At 38.3% G+C, this 23,470-nt stretch overlaps 1 protein-coding gene and 1 long non-coding RNA gene across 13 annotated transcripts in view; both read right to left on the minus strand.

The window, feature by feature from the left end:
* The window catches only part of RYR2 (ryanodine receptor 2), a 298,055-nt gene extending 294,887 nt beyond the window's left edge, over positions 1 to 3,168 (minus strand). For 11 of the 12 annotated variants that reach the window (XR_014944723.1, XR_014944724.1, XM_085543326.1 and 8 more), the window contains exon 1: positions 2,859 to 3,168. Coding sequence is in view for 10 of the 12 variants with exons in the window: in XM_085543326.1 (XP_085399452.1) it covers positions 2,859 to 2,906 (48 nt within the window). In the remaining 2 variants the exon portion in view is untranslated. The remainder of the gene's footprint in view (positions 1 to 2,858) is intronic. The other variant, XM_085543328.1, reaches the window with a different exon arrangement.
* A 1,952-nt stretch (positions 3,169 to 5,120) lies between these two features.
* LOC107311424 (uncharacterized) lies at positions 5,121 to 16,875 on the minus strand. Its single transcript, XR_001554063.3, has 3 exons — positions 16,786 to 16,875; positions 14,713 to 14,884; positions 5,121 to 6,860 (listed from the first exon to the last, which is right to left on the minus strand). It is a non-coding gene; the product is annotated as an uncharacterized LOC107311424 (long non-coding RNA).
* Positions 16,876 to 23,470: the final 6,595 nt, after the last annotated feature.

Genomic DNA, 23,470 nt, shown 5'->3' on the forward strand with positions numbered 1-23,470 from the left:
CATAACCCTGCCAGCCTCACTTCAACATGCCTTGATGATATCTCCTACCATAAACACCAAGAAGAACACTTGTCTTTAATGCAAGAAATCCCACAGCTCCAGAAAATCATACACACTGCCATCAGGAATGTGACAAGCTTTAATAGCTACATTACAACATTTCTCATCACTTCTAGGTACAGAATAGCTTCCAAAACTCAGGACACCTCAACTAATGAAGGAGACCACTGTCAGTGAAGAAGCATGTAATTCACATGACTATACAAGATTTCCTTAAGGAGAGATGAGTCTATCTGAAGCTGAGTCTATTGGAAGTAATCTCAGCCAATGTAAGGATTGCTTCCAGAAGCCCAGAGCATTAACAAGTTACATTCATTATCCAAAAGTGTCACATCAAACTCAAATTGTTCCAAAGAGAAACATAAAGCACCCAACCAGCAAATTTGTAGGAGGAAACGCATGATACCGCCTCATTAAAAAAATAAGACGAGCACCAAAAGAAGAGGAATCATTAGGCAAAGCAGGAATGCATGAAAACCTAAGTTTTATATGTGTGTATATGTATATGCATACACAAAAATACATCAGCACATAGATGGCAAATACAAATCCAGTTTAATTACTACCTACAATGAAATGAATCTTTTTATTGAAGAAAGTCTCACATTTCTCTTGAAATATTACAAATGACAAATAGTATTTGAATTCCAGAGAAAATTCAAGATATCACAGGCATTTTGAAGTGTCAGAAAAAGACCCATTTTTTCAGAAAGTTTATCCAGACCTGTCAAAAGAAGAAAATTCAAAAAGCACTTTTTATATGTAGCAGGTCCACAGATGTCACGATTAAGGCATTCATTGCACAGAAAGCTTTTTTGCTGGTATAAGATGTTCTTTGTTGTCTTCTATTTTAACTACCAAAACCATTCACAAATCCATCTGTACCCAATTACTTCTTCAAAAATTAATAACTAAAAGGAGAAATCGAGGCAGCTACAAGGTAACATTTGATTTGCAGTGCTTTCTACCAACGCCATTCAGAAAGCCATGTGTACCCAACAGCACTAGAGAATACTAAACCAAACAACTTTAAGGACAGAAGAACTGAAACACTGAGGTTACACCTTAAAGCAACTGACTTCACCTAGTCATGATCATAACTTCAGCAAAGCATAAGGAGAAGTTAAAAATTATTACTTGCATATAACTGCAGGTTAGAGGGTCAAAAACTTCATGTGAAAAGGCTATTTCTCAGGTCTTTCATTATTTCACCACATGAATTCCCTTTCACCTCAGCTTATCACATTCAAGGTCATTTTCCATCAGTACAACATTCTACAGATTCTTTAAGCATGGTCTCAGGCTGCGTTGGCCAGAAATCTGTTAAGCCTGATGCACATTATCAGGAGTGCTGTTTTACGTAATGTGCTGCTGCTGTCAGGCGCTATGGTTCAGCACTACTCTATATGTACGCGGCAGTATTATCATGTCCACAGCTTCGCTTTCCCTATTAAGTATTCAGATAACAGCATATCATGAGCTAAGCCTAACACAGAGACCTGCAGTAAGCCTGTCTGTGACAGCACAAGTATTTCAAAAGCATTTTCCAGTAAGAGGACAAACAATAAAAACTTATACATTGATCTGACACATTTTCTTTCATCCAAGTATTTTCTGGTTTGTCTTCAGGTGTTACACAACATCTCAGTAGGAACCAAATAATACCAAGAGGAAAAGAAAAGTTGACAATTTTCATGCCAGTGTTGCATAACACCCTTATCCCTCCCTGTGTAACACCACAGTTTCCAAGAACTATAAACAAAAATAATAATTATTATTATAACAGAATGTACATTTATTACTTTCCAGCTTCTGATTGGAGAGAAAAAAAAATAAAACCACAAGAAAATTGAGATCTAAGCTCCATAATGCTGCAAATGGCACATGAAGTGCTTTGCACAGGCTGTGCAATTTGCTTTCCCATCCTTTTAAAATACATTTTGTTGCTACACATCTGTCATTAACACTTCTTACATTGGACTGCATTAAAAGGGGGAAAACAAGGGTTACCATGCTATTTCAGCATCTCATTCTCTATCTAACAGACACCTCAGCAATTTTTCCTAGAACTGTGACTGGGTTTGGATACTGCACCGTCTGAATACACCCATCTCCAAAACTTACTAGGACTGCAGTTACAAACAGCACTTGGGAGACGGCCCAGAAGGTGAACAAAGCATTGCACGAAGTAAAATAATCCAGAAAAGCAAGAAGCGCAGCCCTCCAGACAAATGAGCTAAACTCAGAGAAGAAACGCTCTAGCGCCTTTACGTGCTTTGGACTGAGGATGCTCACACCAAGAAAGAAGAGCTGTGTTAGTCCGTGCTCAGCGCGAAGAACGCCTATAAGTTAGCGGGCACCTCGCTGGGGTGGGAGGCGATTCGCTCAGCGCTGCTATTGCAGAAGGAGCGCGGTCGCAGCCCCGTAAGCCAGGAGCGCAGCCTGGTGAGTATCCGCAGTACGCGAGCACAGCGGCGGGTGGGAGCCGCGCTCAGATACTCGCGGGGGCGGCGGGGGCGCCCAGCACGCGCCTCCCCCTCCCGCGTGCCCCCGCACCGCCGCCTCCGCACCGTCCCCCTCTCCTCCCAGCCCGGTTAAGCGGAGCCAGCTGTTACTCGCCCCCCACCACGTTCGCGGGCCCGGGGCACTTGCTCAGCAAAGCCCCGGCAGGGTTCCCCCAGCTGCTCCCTCGCCTCCCCGCCCGTGCACGCGACGTCCCCCATCAGCCCTCCTCAAAGCATCGCCCCCAGCCGCCTTCACCCCGTGAGCCCCCGCCCCGAGCTCGGCGCGGCACTTACAGTTCGCAGGAACTGGATCTCGTCCTCGCCTTCGCCCCCCTCGGCCATAGCTCCCCCTCTCTCTCCTCCTCCCGGACGCTGCTCACAACCGCACCGCTCTGCGGCTGGGAGCGAACGGGCTGCGGGTGCCCGTGCGCCTGCCGCAGGTGGACAGCTCTGCCCGACGCCGCGCCGCCAGTGCCTGCTACGGGCGGACGGGGATGCGATTAACCGCGGGAAGGGGGGAGGAGCTCCCGACCCCCCCCGGCTGCTGCAGGTGATCCGCAGCCCGCTCCCTCCTTGCGCCGAGCCCGCCGCGCAGCGCCCCTTGCTGGCTGCTCCGCGGAGCTACGAATGCGCGGCGCGGATTCGCCGGGCGTCGGCCTCTGAAACGTGCGAGAGTGGTTAAAGCAGGGTCAGTGACAGGCTGTACGACTGTCGTTGTTTTTACCTTCACATTGCTTGAAGGCATTGCGAAAAAGTAATACTTAATTTCTGTCAAGATCGTGGCAGCTGTGGATAAACAGTTCTTCTGTTAGATGAGCAACTGCAAGTGCAGCCATAACCCACAAGGCCAACAGAACAGCATCAGAGGTTCTACAGATGAGCTCCAGGGTTGACAGCTTAATCAGTCCCTTTATAATTTTCTGTTTTCATTGACTTCGAGAGATTTTTACCTCTCAAACTTGTTCCTGTAAAATACTTTTTTTCTAAGTATAAAAAAAATAGTGAAGAAACTACATTTCATATTGTTACAATACACAAACCTCTTAAGTATCCCTTCCTCCACATGATGAAGGATGTGAAATGTTGAAAGATATTTCTTGAAACAGACTCCTGCTAGGAGAAAAGTCTGGAGTCTGAATTTGAAGGTGCACTGAACAAATAACACCTCGATTGCACTTTACCCCACATGCAGAATAAGTCAGTTTCAGAAAACAATTTGCAAACATTTCTTTTCTTATGAATGTAAAGGTCAATTCACTTCATTTTATGGGATGTGGTTCTCGATTCAGTGATAGGAGAATATTTTCCATATCGGTCTGTAGATGAGTGGTGAATGAGATGCCTGCTTTATTTACTGCATGTAAGGCAAGGACATATAAAAGGAAGAAAAGAAAAAGCTATAAATAGTTCCCTGTGACATCACTGGCTGAAACAGTTTGTACAGTTTTCAGTACAACATTATGACATAATGAAATTTGTTCTTGGAACTGGTGATACCTGGTTGCCTACAGACATAGAGTTCATAATCGGGCTGCTTGTTGTTTAGTGAGATGCAAACTCGTCCTGAAAATTCTCATGCTATCAAATTTGTTGGACCTTCCCAGTTAGTTGAAGGATATCATGTGATAGCAAAGACCACATGTGGCTACGTAATTTGCATAAGAAACAAAGCAAAAAGTAGTAAAGATTAGTCTAATGGCTTTCTGAACAGGGTGAAAAAGATCAAATATAGTTGGACGGCGTTACACTATTCATCAAGAACTATTATTTACACATGCACATACAACACACATATATTTTTTAATGCATACATGTACATGTTTCTTATTTAATATAGAGTATGCACAAAATACAAAATCAGTGCATGCACAAAAAGGCCAAAACTAGATTTTTTAGCCATGGACTTCCTCTATGTTACCTTAACCACAACAATCAGCTACAAAGTATGTGTCTCTTTCCACCCAAAACAAGAAGCCTTTTTCTACCCATGTGGAAAGATGAGAAGTGTTCTTAAAACATCCAGGTGATTGGATTGATGAGTTTTAAAGGGAATGTACTTTACCCAGTGTGAGGTTGTAATCAGTAGCTATGTTTAATCAATTGTGTTAAATAATTAAAATCAGCTTCCTCTTTATTGAAGTAGAAATAACATAACAGTTTATGTCATATTGGGAATTTATGTATAGTTCACAAGATTGTTGCTTAGATTAACTGCTGGGAAAAATACAGTAAGAAACAGTAGCAGTTTGCTACAAGACTGTTTGTAACAAATTTCAAGATGCCAATCATTCCTGTGGCAAATAACTTTGTGTTCCCAACTCTCACTTGCTCAATTTTAATCTACATTACATTAGATTATCCTCTTTGTTTTTCACAAGTCTGAGGATTTTTATTAGCACCCACTCGCAAGCAAGCTTTCCACAGAAAAATGCTCACAGAAAAAAAAGACTGCTTCTCCTCCTACTACAATAATTCTGCCAGTTTGAAGACAGGGTTCTTAACAAAACCTCTGAAGATAAGAAAGAGGAAAAAATGTAGCAGGAAAATTGCCACTTCTTGCAATTCTAACATATATTTAGTTGGCTAACCAGTTTTCTTTTAACACACACGTAGTATGTCTGCTCTTTTTTCCTCCAATATAGAAGTAGCCTTTCCAATCTTTGGTCCATAATTTCCCCTACACTGTGTGGCTTGCTGCTCCCCATGTAGTCTTCTATTTGTTGTCTTGTCTTTGCCATGTTTCTTTTACAGTTCCATTCAAGCCTGCCCATCTTTGTACACATTTGTAATTGTCACGGTGACACATAATTTACTTTGTTCATTTTGCTTTTGGAACAAAAGCAAACAGCAAACTGTTCCTACAGTCTTGGTTTATCGAGGAAGCAATAGTGTGACAATATATTGTATGCCTGTACCAGTCTTCCCTGAAAATATGTTTCTTGGAGTGATGCAGCACCAGTGCAACACTGTATCTGAGGTACTCCAGGAGGGTATGGACATAAGTGAACATGCACAGACACTATTATGCACTTTCATTTCACAATTTTTAACCATCTGAATTAGGAAACTTAATATGGTGTTAGGAGAAGGTGCAGAAATATGTTTGTATTTACCCATTCAAAATAGTAATCTATGTAAAATAAATGACGTCTGTTGTCCATTATATAAGTACTGTAAACACTGAGTATGCAGTAACATAGAAAGAAACAGTTGGGAGTTCCCCTTGTTTTCTACCTGTTACAGAGCATAGTACCATGCAAAGTTTACTCTTCCTAGAAGCATAGAATGAGACAATGCCAGAAGGAAAGATATGGGGCAGCTACTGTCCTTCCTCTTCATGCTGTTTGTCACAGCATGTAAGACTTCGAAGTCACCCTTAGACAGATACCAGTCTTGTCTGAAAGCATGTTATTCCATATGGTATAAAACTAAAATGATTGCATCATCTTCTGTCTCATGAATACCACTGAAGAATGAAATACAAGCAGTATAAAATCAATGCCAACTGAGATCCCAGCTGTGACAAGAAAACATGAACAAAATGAGTAAATTTGATTCCACATTGAATTTTAAAATGTCCATTGCAAATTGACAGAGGGTCAATTATCCAACTATCAATTATGTATTCTTATAACTAATACATATTTATATGCTTAATGATATCCCCAGAGTTCAGTAATATGCTGCATTTTTCCTTAGTAGTACTCATCCTGAGCCTACAAAATACAACATAAACTGCATGTCTGTTGTCAAGTATATGTCCTGTACTCAGTATATATCACGGACAAGTGTTCATGTAAGAGTACAATGACAGTGAAGTTCTCATAAAAGAGGAAAAGCTTCAGTTTTAAGCAAATACAAAAGCAAGTCCAAAATTAAGCTCCTGTTTAATTATAGGAAAGTCCTTCCAAAAAGTTGCATTTTGTATTTGGACATGAATAGCCATTTTCTGAGACATTCTGTTACTTTTTCGTGTTGTCAGCTGAACATTGTGAGCTCATTCTGAACTGCAGTGTGGATGGAATGTGCCAGTGGCCAAGCCTAAAAATTTACACTTCTTCCCCTGAACTAAGAAATTACCACTATCTGAAGCATCCATCTTGGCAAAGCTCAAAGCTGTTAGTGTCTTTTTTCATTATGGCATATGAAATCAGTAACATGAAGGAGGAGCTATGAATCTTATTTTTCAGGTCTTGGAGAATTAATTTGCTTGGTTTTTCATGCTCTTGTCTCCATAGAGTCTTCATTACTTTTCAAAGTTTCTGATGTACTCCCCGATCAATGCACTGGAAGCTGCTGGGAGGAACAAAACAAGATTTTTTTGAGTTATTTCCTTTGGTTTGTTTGGAGGCATTAATATATTATATTTACAATAGTATACATCAAAAGTGAACACCAAATACCATCATTAAAACAAATTTTCCTCATGGCTTGCGTGTTCTAACAGGTTCCTTAACTATACAGTATTACTGTATGGTTGTGATTATATACAAGATCATACCCAATACTCAAGTTTTCACTGACTAACTGAGATGTGTTGCTTCTCTCTTCTGTTTGCATTCTTGAAATTAGATTTCCACCATTACTTAGCCAATTAAATAGCAATTGAAAGGTGCTTTTTAACTAATAATTGATGTTATTCACATGTCAGTTTCTTAAAAATCAATGCAGTAGCAAAGAGTTGATATAATAAGCTTTGCAAGATGTTCTAACATATTTTCAAGCAAGCATTTCAGTATTCAGAATTCCTGATTTTTTTCTGAATGAGTTCACATCCAAGTACCTAAATAACAACCTGGAACAAAGTAGGGGAAACCTCTTATTATTATGAATATCCAGGAACCCTGATGAACTCAAATGATTAAGAGATTAGTCAGTCTTAAAGGAAAATTGTTTCAGATGAGGTTTTTTTGTTGTTGTTGTTTTAGTTCCAGCAATACAGCAGGCTTACATTTTGCTCTGAGGAGATGTAGATAAATATTTCCATGGCTGCTAGGACAACTATATGTGCTTATCACTGGGAACAGCATGGAAATTCTGCTAAGGGAAAAGCAGCTCTCTGAATTACATGTATTAATCAGATACCAGCTACCAAAGATGGAACTTACTAGCAAGTAGTTACTAGAAGTAACCAATAATTGTTGTGTCTTGAGATAAAATTAAAATAATATTACTTGTATAGAGAAGTATTTAACTTATTTTAAGTGATCATAAACTAGCGATAAAAGAAATAATAATAATCACCATAAAGTTCAGTTGGACTGCCCATTTTCCAATTTAATATCCTTGATGCCAGCAATTGGAAGGTATTTTTCTCATAGATGTTATGTGACTGTGTAATTTTGGGCTGTATACACTTTTCATTAGTCTGAGAATATTTATGATGTCTATGGTGTCACATAAGTGACAGGGTATTGTTTCTACTTCTTCACTGGGTAGCAAAGTGGGGTGACAGTTAAATATCATCTGTAAGCAAAAACAACTCTTGGTATGCCAGTGCAGATAACTGGAGGGAAAAATAAAAACAAAACACAACATAGATGTTCCCTACACAGTCACGGGAAAAATCTGTCCTGATAATATTTTTTTCCACAGATTTCACAATTTATTATTAGTTTCTTAAATATGTGATAATTTTATAGGGTGCTGCATTTGTTTTCGATTATAATTTTGATTATTTGATTCCAGAATCCTTTGCAGACTTCCATTAAGTTGTTCTAGTGTCCCCTGCATGAGCTACTCTCCCTAGAAGGGAATGTATGAGCTATAATTCGGTTTTGGACATCAAAAGCCGCAAATCTAAACACTGCTGCAGTAATGCAGAGGAAAAAATGCTTAGCTCTTAATTCAAGATTAGACTCTGTAGCTATTAAGAAGTGAAAGAGGTTAAGAATCAAAACCACTGTGCTTACATTCCACTCACAAGAAGCACTTAATTGTTGTAGATATGATATCTGGACAGTGCTATATAGTAAGTAGACAACATTCAATTTCCCCTTTCACTTTTACAATTTTTAAAAATATATATTCATTAACAAATTGGTAAAAAACTAATAAATATTTATTTTAAAATAATAGTTAATGTATATAAGTCATCCCAAAAGTAATGACTTCTTATTTATTTCCATTGAAACTACAACAGATACAAAGAGCAGAATAACACTGTTTGATAGACTGAATTTTGTTTATGCCCTCAGGACTAATAAAACATGTAACATCTAGAAACTGGGAAGTGACTGCTTACTGAATTAAATAAGGAGAAAAGCTGGACACATCTGAATCAAAATATATAGAGCATAATACCCTGGACTCAGAAAATATGTATTTAGGTTTTTCTGTTGTTATTTTAAACACACATACAGTTTCCCATGCTAAACTGGATCTAAAATCCATAAAGACCAGTTTCTTTTCACTTTCTGCAGCAAGCAATGATCTACTGCAAACCATCTAGCTCTCCCCTCCTTTCATCACAAATAATTGATTGTGGTTGACTATCTGATTCAAAATCTTTGTTAGTAGGAAAACCTATTGTTATTAAAAATCTTGTACAAGATTCTATTTTAATCTCACTTAAGACTCAATAACTTAGTATTTGTTAAGTTCAAGAATACACTAATCATTCATCAAATCAAGATATTTTGCACTTCTTAAGTGATAATATTGATCTAGTAAGATAACAGATATATTTAAGTATTTTAGAGGCTTATTCACAATTTTCAGGAGTAATAAATAGTTCTCTCCAGACCTTATTCTTCCTGTTAAACCCTCTCTCCCAGTTCATAGATTCTGCTGATTCATGTAGCTCAGGTTGATGTCACTATCAAAGTTCCAATTCAGTTCAAAGAATATGGGGCTTTAAAAAACAACTGGAACATTCTGATCCATTCTCCTCACATGCAGGCATGCATCAGTAAGGAATCAGAAAAGACCTGGACTATTTTCTACTTGCATCACCCAAAATCCTTAATTGAGGTGTTCCCACTTTCCTGGTTCATAGACAGAGACTGTTTCATGTTCATTCACTGTTTTAATGAATATCACTTAAATCCCATCTTTACTTTTGCTTAGGAAAAAAAAAAATCTTTAAAATCAATGATAACAGTTCATTATCTTCCTTTTTCACTCTTTTTAGTTCACAGCTCTTTTCCCAGTAAGAAAACATCCTGCAGCCTGTTAACTATTTATACAACAATGATTATATGCTTTATGATACAGTAAAACATCACATAAAACCTATATCATGAAGTAACTATTGAAACATTGTCAGTGAGTAACTGTGAACTGAATGGTTTTGCTTCATTAAAGCCTAGAGAATCACACTTTAAGACCATTTTCCTTTAAGGGCACCAAGGTTGTCTCTGTAGCTTTGGAGATTTTATTGGTCTAATTCAGAAGGGTTAACTGCTTCGAAACCACAGCATGAAAAGGCCAACTTAGGGCAGGATGGCTCAATCTGAATAGAATAATTGTTCTCAAATCACAGGAAGAGTGGAGCATCATCCAGCTTCAACATTTCTAACAGGCCAGTGTATCTCTAAGCAAGGAAGGGAAACTGCACTGCAGAGTCACTCACTGAGATATGAGAGGTTTATGAAATTTCCACATTTCATTTCAAGGCAGGCATGTTTTCAGTTGAAACACTCAGCTTTACTTTAAAGCAGAACCCACAAGCTTTTCTGCATATTGTAAATGGAGATTTTAATTGTCCAATTAACATTTGCTTTTTTTAACAATACGTCATGATTTCTGGCATTAACAACAGCTGTGGAGCTCAGCTTTCTCTGACAACTTCACCTAATCTGCTTATTGAACTTTATTTTAAAGGCTTGATTCTGTGCTTGCCTCAAAATATGTGTAGTTACGGATACTAGCAAAAAGTGGGCGTAAAGCTTTCTAACAACAGTTCAGTAACATTTTACACCTACATTACCTAGATGTATATTACTACAAAGCAGCAGAGAATAAAGATTTTATGTTATGGAAAATATTAGTAGTTTTTTAGTTGAATGCTACAGGAAACTTAAAATGAGCTCCCAAGCAATAAGCAATGGCAATTAACAATTCAGATTGTCCAGATTTAGTAGAAGGCAATATTCTTCATCTCTTGTCCTGCTAACAAGATTACAAAATTTGCTAGTGTATTTCAGTCCCTGGCTAGTGATCTTAAAGCATAACACAACATTCTTGACCTACCCTACAATACAAAATAAGTATATTGTGCATTAAGCAAGGATAAAACTATCAGTGCAACTATGCACTGTTCACTGAACTAGACTTTCACAATGAAAGCACCAAAACTGCTTTGGTCCTCTTACAGATATGCACTTTCATTACAGGCCAAGAAAATGAGCTCCCATTTGGGCCACGGAGATCTTGTCTACTCACACTATGTTTATTGCACGTTCAAATCCAGCAGTAACCTAGGGAAGTGAACTGTTCAACAATTTTTGCCTTCATTAGGTATTATTAGCTCTAGCATAGCTATTGTCTGCATTAATAGTGCTATTGTCTACCCTGCTCAAGCCACCCAATTTATATGAGCAATGGTTCTGGGGCTCTTCAGCTGTGTTTTGATGTTATTTGGCTGCAAGGGAAACCACTACCACTTCTCTCCACATTAGCCCCTTCACTTCAGATCTGTTTTCAAAAGTCACAAAAAAAAAAAAAGGTTTGTGGGCTAGATAAAACATTCAAATTACACATGACAGATTAGTCCTAGCAAACAAAAAGAATCACAAAGCAGGACATTTAACGAGTCCTGACCTCCTTTGCCATTCAAGTAGTCACAAGCCTAGTCCTGCACTTCCTCTCCCATCAAGCATGATCTCCCGTTGTCCTTTTAATGTTGTTTTTGTATGATAACTCAGTTCTGCTGCAATTGCTAGTTCCCACAGTCCTTGAAGCTCATTATCTTTCGCTACTGGTGAAAGAAAGAGACAACATGGGAACTAAATATATACTGAATCTCAAGGAGGCAGCTATTTGCAGTGATATTTCTATGCATTTATTTTCCCTTGCAGTGCTTGCATAATCACCTCCTCTGAGCTCTGCCCATTGTAAGTGCAAGTGCAGCTGAAAAGTACTATTTGATCCACTTCAAGTGGCACAGAAAGCGAGATTTATTCACAGAGCAGCACTTATTTGTTTCATGACATATGGCATGATATACAGCTTTAGTTTTCACAAAATTAAAAGCAGAATGTCTCCTCCAATTTATGTAGTATGCTTAGGCCCATACACCAAATGGTGTGGAAAGCTCCTGCTTTAATCTTATGCTCATACTTAAAAAGTCATGCTTTATGTCTGCTCCATTTTGAAAAATACATATTAGAGGATCTTCCTGCAGATAGAAAATATTTTGGTCTCTGATTAGAGTTGGAAAACGTTTATAAGCTTATTTCATTTCTCCTTTCCAAGTTTGTGTATTTGCTGGTATTCAGAAAAAAATTGTTCTTGCTGGCCAAAGATAAAATTTTATGAGAAATTCAGGGTAGGATACCAGTCAGGCAGATGTCCAAATAGTTGGGGCATTCCTCAAATGGTCAAAACAGTTTCTATCAGATGACCAGAGAGAACGTCTTACTTTGTAAAGAAAAGGTGAGTCAAAAGCATCTATTTTAGTATGGCAGTATATAGCATCTGAATTTAGAGCTTAAAAATGACAGTTTGCTTTCACAGAGGAAACACCACTAAGATGCTTTGAATCTTTTTTTTTGAAGAAAAAAAATGGGAAAGATAAAACACTTTGAGCAGAACAGTAAATATATTTTTATTATCCACTGTCTTAACCTACAGTCTTCAGAGTGAGCTTTTATAAATGAAAGCCCATGTACTTTGTACTAAAGAGAGCAGTAACTGAGGGAAGTAACTCAAGAAGAGAAGAAAAGTACAGAAAATGAAAAGAAAGAGCAGCTCACATTTGCAACCGGGAAAGGACAGGCCCAGTGTGTGGTCTTATCAACCACTCCAAAACCTGGCAAACTCCTAGCAGCAGCTGATGATTACAACACTGCTTTTAGCTGCCCTTTTAGTCATGGGTTGCAATGAAACAAGACATGCCACAGTCTTAAACAGTTAAGTCACACCTCCTAGGAAATCACAGACACACAGAGGTCAGAAAAAGACCTTAAGAAAGAGAGAAGGAAAATAGACATGAGATAGGAGGTGATGGTGAAACCTAGCTGTTGTACATTATATACATTCCAGTTGATATCATGGACTGAGCTTAATTCAGAAGGATGACCCTTCTTTCTGTCCTCAGTGCCATCTGTCAGGATCAGATGAGAACAGTCCATCAGTCTCACCTGTACTTTCCTTTAGTTTCAGTGTGCATAGGCCCAAAGAAGCAGCTGGGGGGGGCGGGGAGGGGGGAGTGTATTTACTCCCTATGAATCACTTCAGAAAAAACAGTCATGTCTTGATTTGTTTTTGTGTAACAGTATTTAACACATTCTGCTTCTCCATTATTAGAAAGAAAAAGGTCATTTCTATTCAGACAAGGGAAAAGCAAGCAGATCATTTTTATCATACTAGAGGAAATATTTCAGCAGATATATCGTTTCAACCTTAACTTTTCCTTAAATCTTGCAAGTCAGTGCCTGCATTTCTTCAGAGAAGTGGAAAAGCCTATTTTTCCCTGTTCTTAGACTATCAGATTTGCCCAGTAGTATTAAAAAAAGCTGCTAGTTAAAAGTCCAATTGGGTTTACACTTGATTCATTCTTGATTGCATTGAATCTTGACATATTGAAGATTAAATCTAGAGATAGCGGAGATTTCTACCCAACCCAGTGTTATTGCCAATTGCTGTTTCTGCACCATTTTGTTGAGGTTTATTGGTATCCATCCACTTCCTTCAGGATATTAGTTCATCACACAGAAACCATCATGTATCTTGTAATTTTTTAAAACTAGTTATCAAGCTGAAATGAGTTTGATTTATTAATTTCATTCTTTGTTAACTCTTCTTAGTATGAAGATAATAATTTTCCTTCTAAGTATGCATTATTCAAGATAATATTACCAAGGATTTGGCAGAATGCATATTAGAATTTTGTTTTTATACAGAGGGCCTGCCCCTGCAACTCTAACTCTTCTGGATGCTTTTGACATGATAAAGCTGCAAGAGTGTAACTTTTGCAGAATAAGAAACCAAAAGAATTTTCTGCAACCTTTTGATTGCCATGCAACAGACGAAATATACATGGCAGACTAACTTCATCTTTTTGACCAGAGTGTGAATCACAGGAGCTACATATTTGTGAAAAAGCCCTCTTTAACTACATTTAGTGAAATACACTCAAAGTAGACTTTTCTGGAAGGCTACACTAGCATCTGCAGTGATGTTAGCAGAAAAAAATACTTCTTTGTGTACTTGCTGCCTATTTTCTACAATAAAACAAAATTCAGTGCATACTCACGAAAAGAAAAGCATGACAGTATAAAAAAAAGCAATGCCACAGCTGACTGCAGGGATGGAGCAGAAAGTCACATCTGTGGGGTGAAACGAGTTGATCTGCAGGGAAATGAAGCAATTGGCCCTGCACTGATCCACTGAGAACAAGGCTGGGCAGCAGTGTTCACCAGGTTTATACCACCTGGGGTGTGCAGCATAGCAGCAATAAGTTTATGTTGCAGTGCTTACACAGAGGTCTTGTTCTCAGAGAAGACCAGGATAGGGAAAGTAGTCCTGACTGTGGGGATACTCAGGATGCCAGAGATTTGGTTTTGCATACCATCCAAAATATGCAATGCACGGACTGCAAAATTCCACTACAGGTGATGTAAAAATGCACTGAGTATAAGGGAGAATATGGATACACAGGACAGAGGCATCAAAGGTAGCCAGTGTTGTAAAAGGTTACAGGGGAACAGATACAATCCATGACACTCCCTTCCACCCCCCCCCCTCCTCCCCCTCCCCCCCCACACACACACTGTTGCATAAGTACACTTAAGTGCTCTTTTAGGCTTCTAGTACAAGATAAGAATTTCAGGCATTGCACTGTCACAAGAGAGAAGAGCCAAAAGACCTGAGGGAATATCAGCAATGCATTATTCCCTTTAAAAAAGAGAGAGAGAGAGAGGGAAAGAAAGATGCACTTAAGGCTTTCAAAAACAGTGAAAAATAAACATCTCAGTCTCCTTACCAGTCAGGACCTGGGGAAGTATGAGGAGATGAAAATTTCCTTCCAGATCAAAACTCCATTTGTATTTATTTCGGTTTGATCCTGAGCAGTCACAAAGGACTTTCTTTACAAGTGTCTGATACTTCTTGATATTACCATGGGCAGCAATTCAAACTGCATCTCTCTCATGCACCTAACAACATAATAATGACATAGATTAAGGAAAGTCCAGAACCAAAGAAAAGGGGAGAGAAGGATTTTTTTTCCTACTCAGAAAAAGAAACCCTCAGCACAACATCTAGTAGCGAATACCTGGAAGGTAGAAATCCCTAAGTTTGTATTTATTTCCATTTGGGAGAGAGAGATTCATCCCACGGGAGCAAGAACAAACACATCCATAGGCAGAATTCTGATACAGTAGAAATCTGAGATGCCTCAGTGAAAAATATCTTCCCCGTAGTAATACAGCAATACCTTCCATTGTTATTATTTTACCTGGAGCAAACTGCTTATCTTGGCCAATCAACTGGCATCTCACTTCCACTTTCAGTTTAGTCTACCTATAATTTTTCTTAGAGTGCAGAAAGGACAACACACTTTCCATTTATACTGTTTTGCATAAGGAAACCACACAAATATGTTTGTGTTCTAAAGGTTTGCACTACTGTTTGCATTACAGGCTATGATTTATTGTTCAACTTACAGCTTCTATATGCACCCTGGAATATGAACAGTACATCCCTTTGGTTTCAACCATTGCTTTCTCTCATTCCCTGATTTACCAGAAAAGAAAAATGTCTTTTAACTACCTTAGCTTTGTGTGCTACAGAATTTAATGCACCAAGGCCTCATCCAAGAAGGCTGTCCCCTGCAATGTTTCTATATATGAGTGTTGCCATACAAATTCTGAGCAGTCCCTTTTACATAATATTTCCCATCAACACTGTAGCATCCCAGCATCTCTAAGACGGGTAATAAGATGTTGATTAGTAACTGCCACACTCAGTTCATTTGAGACAGCTAATACTAATGTTGGAAAAACTGCACATGCAATTATTCTGAATAAATCCGACATTTTGTAAATAGCACTGAATTAAGAGAGTGAGTGTGTCATGCACTTGGGCTGAGAAATCGTTGCCTTTGTATCAGCTCCTGCCTCCTGGAAAAGATAAAAGATAGGTATTAGACCAAGAACGTCAAAGTGTCTGGAAACAACGCAGGTCTCTTAAGATGACATTCAAGAAAAAAAAAAAAATCACTATGAAGAACAAAATATTGTATGAGTTAACTAAGTAACAGATTTGTTTGACAAGATTGGGAAGGAAAAGAAAAAAAAAAAAAAGAAGGAAGGAAAAAAAAAGGAGAAGACAACAAAACACAGAAACACAGCAGTTTATATTGATCATTAAGTTCTACAATGATTAACAAACAAGGAGGAAATTCCTTTCCCATAACAGACTCTCGCATTCTCAGTGTTTGCATCAAAAGAAACAACACTGGAACTCGATGCTTCAGCTGTCCTTGAAGCAAAGGACATTTGACAGCAGGAAGGTGTGATGCTGTGCCATTTGACAGACTGGGTCCTGCTTACACCACATATCAAAACAGTGAAGAACAGCTATGATACAGAGACACAACAATAAAATAGAAAGAAAAATGCACAGAAGAAGGTTAGACAGTATCAGTGGACAAAAAAATCCCTGAGATCTGAAACTACATTTTGCTTGCAGAGTAGGTTTCATTATTCATGTGCTTAATACTTTTGTGTCTCAAGGACTGCACTTGTTTACCATACATGATGGTTTCTGCACTAGATATTTTGTTTCTTTACTGCCCTCATAAATAACCCACTTTTCTTTAAGGTGCATTTTAAGATACTTGAGCTTACCTAGCCCTGTCACAGGTGCAGAAACTACAACCAAAATGCAGCTCTTAGCTGTGCTCTCCCCTAGAGAGAGCTCTGACTAGGTAAGAAGTTATAAAACTTCTTTTAGACACACCAGAAATTTTGTACATTTTTTGTGCCTCCTGACTCACAATGTTCTCCACATACTCATGCACATACTTAGGGGTAGCAGTAAACATAGAACTCACAAGATGAAAGCTAGAAGTCTGCTATGCTAACTTGGTGGAAAGTTTCCTTCTTGGTCTGGGTCTGCTGGCTTCTCCTTCCCTTTCTGTGTTACATAAAACAGCCTTAAAGGTCTGATTCCATTTAGTTGTCAGTTAGAGTGGTTATTTTTAGTCCATAATTTTCAACACTATCTTGAAACAGCGTTAAGCTAAGGACAGCCAGTGATATGAGTGAGTGCAACTTGACCCTGTTTTCTAAACAATGTAGATACTGATTCTATTAATTTCTCATCCTGTACCTAACGTCTCTAACTGGAACTTCCAAGCAGAAAATGATTCTGCAACCATTGTCTCTAAGTAATTCCAAGAAACCAGAATCTACTGTAGAGAAGATAACAGGTTTCTTTGACATTTTGAAGAAATCCAGACTTGGAAACCACCTATACTAAGCTGTTTCCAGCTCTAGCACTACTTCTCTCTTTGTCTCAAGTACAATTCTTTTTTTTTCTCATGTTAGCATACAATCATTTCACTTCAGTTGAAAGAAATACATTATTTCACATCAACTATACAACAAAAGGAAAGATACATTTGGAAGAACCACAACAAATACACTAATGTTATTTAGACTTAAGGTTATTTTTATTAAGATGCTTTAACACAGGTGACAGCTATGTCCTGTGTAACTACACAAACGCGTGAACTTGTGAAAAAAATGAGGTCATGTAAAAAAGCAAACTTCATTCTGCATCACTTGAGGAACTGGTGCAGTCTACCTGGATTCCTGCAAGGCCTTTAACATCACATCCTCATCTCTAAATTGGAGAGTTATGGATTTGAAGGTTAGGCTATTTGATGAATAAAGAATTGGTTGGCTGTCCTGTTTATTCCCTTTTTGGTCTTCTTAATAGCTCCACAATATCTCAGTTCTTGTATCTAGTTAATAAGAGCATCTGAGATCCACTTTCAAAATGTACTTAATAGGGCTGCCACTTTGTAATTCCATATACTTAAATGCAGTTCTTGCTTTAAAATGTTTAGTATTTTATGCTAGTTACTGTTCTAGTTTGCCTGCTTTGTTCTCCCACTCAATATCATCACTGATTCCAGTGTAAATTTTACCAGCACAGTCTATTGTTAGCTTTTTCCATCTTAAATTTTATTTCCTAGTTGTCAGTCATACACATGCGCACTACTGAATACTGGAAAATCCATCATTGTCCTTTGCTTATACTAAGAATTGCTTTTAGTTAATAAGATATTTTTAGTGACTGGTTTAATGGTTTCAAAGTCACACTGGGATAATTTTACTAGTATTAGTCACTTGTAATATACTGCATCAACAACCACATTTCTCCAAAATTGAGGTGTCTATATACCCAGCTTTCAAAGTACAAATCCTTTAGTTAGCCTTCAGAACCATTTTTTGTGTCTTTCAAGCAGCTTAGAAAGTGACACATGATCAATGTGAAAATCTAATTTGAAGAGGGGTACCAAAGTTTGCAGGCATTGTCTGAATGAAAAAAAAATTAACAACCAACACCAGAAAAAGAAGAAAAACCCACTAAACTCATGCAAGGAATGCAAGGAAGTGTCAAAAATCCAAATTTTCCAAAACAGCCTGATAACAGCAATTTTTCAGAGTAATAACAATTTCAAAGAATGTGAGAAGTTTATTCTGATCTGGCATACAGAAACAAACTGTAGTAATTTTTACAGGATTTTTTTTTCTACAAAATGAGAAGTGGCCTTAGTGTTATATATATTGTTACTCAGTTTAAATATATTAGTATAGTGCTCAAGTTTGTATTTAAAGATGCCTGGCCTTCACTATTTACTAAAGAGAGCAAATTAATGGAACCTACTCACCAAGAAGGAACTCTAGATTTGCTTGGATTTTAAATCGCATCCCAACTGCTGATGGAAGTACAGTGAAAAGCCACTACAAACATAAATTCTTATAGAAAAAAAAACTAATTCAGTTCTCAAGAATTAATTTAAGAACATGAAATACGAGGTTTCCTTATATCTGCTTTTTTTTTTTTTTCCTTCTAATGTCTTTATAAATCTAATTATTCGGTGGTCTCAGAATGAACCTGAACAGATTCTGATGACTACGAAAGTTAATGAGCAGTCACTAGTGTTATTTGCAGGTCCTGCCTTACTTTCAGATAACAACTTACAGAGAATAAATTGCAGAACTGAATTTCAAGATTCAGGAAGGGAAACAGTTTAGCTGCAGATTTCAATTGTTTTTCAATCTGCAAGAACAGAAAATCGTATTATCTAACTCCCTGTATTCCAGAAAAAAAAAATTATGCATCATCTAAAGACTTATTTTAATCCTGCAGCCTACATAATTTTTTCAGAAGGATGTAATTCAAGGAGCAGGTAAAGGTATTGTACAGAAATAACTGATAAGATTCTATAGCCTATAGGAGAGATTAGAGCAGATGGTTATTTTAATAGTCTTTTTTGAGCTTAAAAACCCCAAAAGCCTTGCTTTGTTGTTTTTTTTTCCTCTCTCTTCTGAAGTCAATCATCATGACTGCAGTGCCTTTTGCCTTTTTTGAACAAGGCCAAAGCTAATTCAGAAAGAAGATAGAAGAATCTTTTCAAAAAATAACAGAACATTTGCCAAAACTTTTGAAAAAAAAGTGGCCTCACAAGAAGTTGAGGGAAAGGAATGTGTATTTTACCAAGATTATTCATGCACGTAGGTTTGTCTGTTATTTTAACGCTAACTCTTAATGTGCCCATCAAGCTGGCACTGCTCGCCAAAACACGTTTTGCAGCAGCTTGGTCTTTATCTGATCCTTGCAGCTTGAGGTACTGGGAGTGCTTCTCTATTTATTTCTCTGCTATAGAACCACCCTGTCTCTTCCAGCATACAGAAACTATTAGGAAGATTAATTATCCATTCCCTTTGCTCCCTGATACAACCACTTCAGTTACTCGTATGACTAAATATTAGTTGTCATCTAACATTTTACTGCGGCCAAAAGTGGCAAAGCAGCAGCACATAAATCAAAAGCCTTAATTTTCCGTTCCATACACCACAGCATATTAAAAGATTCAAAATAGACCGAAGAAGCTGTAAAGAAACACAGATCTTACAGCTCTGTGCAAATGTAGATATTTACCAGACTATTTAATGCTGTAAAGAGTTTCATACAGCTATTTGAGATTTTAAGTGTGTCATTTTTATAACGCTGAATGGAAGAACAGTTCAGCTGCTGCTCTGAGTCTCTCTAAGGAAGGATTTTCTCTCCACAGACCATACAGGGAACCTTGCACAGCTATGTTCCTAAATTAGTCACCCAGACTTACACAATGTGACTGCTCTTGTGCATACGCTAGCATGCACTTACACCCACAACCAGAACAGCCTTTTTGATATTTGAAGCAAATAGAGTGCACTTTACCAGAATTTCTTGCTTCATGCACCGACAGTGTTCTGCATTCAGCTGAAGTCTGTATGAACAGAATGGATCTGACAGAAAGGGTTGTACAGCTGTTACCTTACATGGCTGGCTGGGAGGCCAAAAAGTCACACAGGTTCCAGAGCACAGTACATCTGGGTTATATCCAAAAGTCAATGACCCAGACTTGCATAAAGTTTAGTTATTTAAAATTTATGATTTTCTTTCTACTATTTATGTCTCTCTCCCTTCCCTGCTACTTGGCAATCATTTCAATGCCCGTTGATCTGCAGACTCCTGCAGGCGAGGCCTTGTTCTGCAAGAGGGCCAGGAGGACGTGGGCCCCTCACTGACATGGGATACAAATCCCTGAGCACAGGCATAGCTGCACCAGCAAGCAGCACTTGTAGTGTACAGAGCAGTTCCATTATGCTGCTGTGCAAAGCAGAGCCCTCCAGAACTGAGCAGGGACACAGGTGGTTGATAGCTCACGGGAACATGGTGCAACTGTTTAAGACGTGGGCTGTGGAGTGTTGTGCTGAATTCTGAAAGGATGACTGTTAACCATCATCATCAAAATATAGCTGGTGTTAACATTTTCTTGCTCTTGTGAAAATCACTATACTTGTGGGCTCTTCCACACTTGGGCGGGGCTTTGCCTTAGATCTTACCAGAAAGTCTTTCTTCCCAAAGTAGCGTATTTTGTGGATTCTAAAGAGTTCTTTCTGCATTTCCTCCTTTAAACAGTTCTGAAGCCTCTAGTTTTCATTGCTTAGACTAAGAAGACTGTGACAAAGACCTGTGAAACTAAAATACTTGTTTATGCAGTATTTCACAGAATCGCACTGAATCACAGAATTTCAGGAGTTGGAAGGGACCTCAAGAAATCACTGAGTCCAATAGTCCTGCTAAAGCAGGTAACCTACAATAGGTCGCACAGGTTTGTGTCCAGATGTGTTTTGAATATCTCCACAGGAGACTCCATAACTTCATTTCCCACAGGTATTTTTACTGCATTTTTTAAATTCACTGTGATGCCATAACCGAAAACATAGCCTTGGATGTTCATATTTCAGTACAGAATGAACATCCTTGAATGATAATAATTGTTTTAAGTCAAGTACCCTTTTAGCCAGAAAAAAAAAAAAAAAAAAGAAAGTCAACATTTAAACTACGGACTTCTCAGCTAGATCTCATTACCACACATTTCAATAAAGCATTTCTAAATAATTCAATATCATGAGCAAACAAGGAGTACAAACATCTGCAGGGAACTTAGGCGTCCTTTCAGTAATGTTCTACCTTCAAGTTTAAAAGATGGCTTCTTCTTTACCCTTAACCCATCTTAGCCACAATTACCAGTTAGCAACATACCTGAGCTACGTATTAATGTGTATTTAAGCTGACACTCCTACCAAACAAAAAACAGTCTTCACACCTAACCACCATTCTCTCTGCATGCTTAATTCATATTAAGCAGCCATGTAGTAAAACAAGACAAGGTTATTTTTCAGCTACTCTGGTTTCCCAAGCAGGCTGGGCAGATGGTCAGCTTTGCAGTGCTGGGGCATCGTCCGTCAGCCACAAGCACTGGTGGCAGCATGGATTAGAACTGAGGCTGGAGACAGAGCCAGGCAGTACAGCACAAGCTTCCAGGCACAAGCAGCACCAGTAGGTCACTGGCAGGATTCTGCTTTGCACAACCTACTGTGCATTGGCATGGCCTAAATAAACATTTGGCAAGTTTCATGTCATCTCATGCAAAGCATCTCCCTTCTCAAAGTCATCATTAATCATGTGCTAAGCACTTCTCATTCCAAGTAGGAAACAATAAAGAAGGCAAAATTCTGGAGGCAATGGTGCAGAGGAGGCTTGGGATCTTTGTTGCCAGTTTCTTAAACGTGTTCCTGACAACACAATATACATTTACAGCACATCTAACAACATCAAGGATGATGAAGTAAACGAGACATAGGGTTTCTATCAGTGGAAACTGAGTCTTTTTGCTTGATAGATGATAGGAATTCTTCACTAAGGACCTTGATAATTAATATGTCAACCAAGTTAGATTATTCTTCCTGTACGAATGACATCTCTTGTTAATTGTCCATTCTTTCTATGGCACTTGGATTTTTCAGACAATGAAACATTTGATTAAGTTCTTGCTCCGGTAGAAAAATAAATATTCTTCATTATTTGTTCCAAGAGAGGCTGGTACTCACAGCAACAAAGGTTGATTCCCCCACCCTTCCCCAAATTATGTGAAAACTTAAAAACCATGCTTAGCTATTCTCTAAGGGCACAGCATCTAAGAGTCGTAAACTTCCAAGCTAAATACAGAATTCTCATTCTTTCTAAAGAATGCTTATACTGATCAACATAAGCATTGGTGATTAATTACTCCGTACTCCTCCAGCCCTCCCTTGTGGAGCATAAGGATGTGCTTGTACGAAGGCACAGCTCCTAAATACATATTTATGAAATAAAATCCAATCTGGTAGTCCAGGCTGAACAGAAAGGTATTACTTAAATGATGCTGACAACACTAAGGAGCTGCAATATTTCTGAACCAGAAGGCTGCTTGCTTTTCTCCAAAGCTGACAATCCAAAAGCAACTGTTCCTTTTGTAGTCTACTCTTTTCTCAATGTGCAAACACCATACTTACCTCATCCGCTCATATAAATACTGCCCAGTTATCTTTTTGACAGCAGGAAAGATTTTATGCTTACCCATCATTTTTCTATCAGGAAGTCACTTCCTAAATTATCATGCCTTTAGAAATATAACACGCTTGGTTGTACGTTATGTCTGGTAATCTAACATCCGTGGTTCATGAATTCTAGGATTAAAGAAAACACAGCAGATTTCAAATTTGCGGTTCAGTGTTAATTCCTGTGCTCTCCAGGACAGTGTATCTGGCTTAAGCAGAGTAATCGGGTGTCTGTCTTAAGCAATGTTTCATTTATTGTGAAGGGCCAGCATGGTTACTCTATCAACAGAATATATCATAAAGCCAGGTCAATTGTAATCTAAACCAGATCAGGTTTATATCACAAACTAGAGTTCAGCCACTGTTTGCACTTTGATTAATGGATCTAAAAGATTACACAGACTATATTCCCCATGAATGTTTATTGAATGAATTGTATATATTAGTTAAAAAGGGCTCAGGTTGGAACAAAAAATTGGTGGCTGGCAAGACATCTCAAGAGCCCTGGCATATGGCTCATATGTGCACAGGACTCATATGGCTGGGTCCTCACTCCCTTCACTAGTGGTGTTT

This window comes from Coturnix japonica, chromosome 3 (assembly GCF_054131305.1).
Source record: "Coturnix japonica strain WE chromosome 3, WE-NBRP24, whole genome shotgun sequence".
Lineage (NCBI taxonomy): Eukaryota > Metazoa > Chordata > Aves > Galliformes > Phasianidae > Coturnix > Coturnix japonica.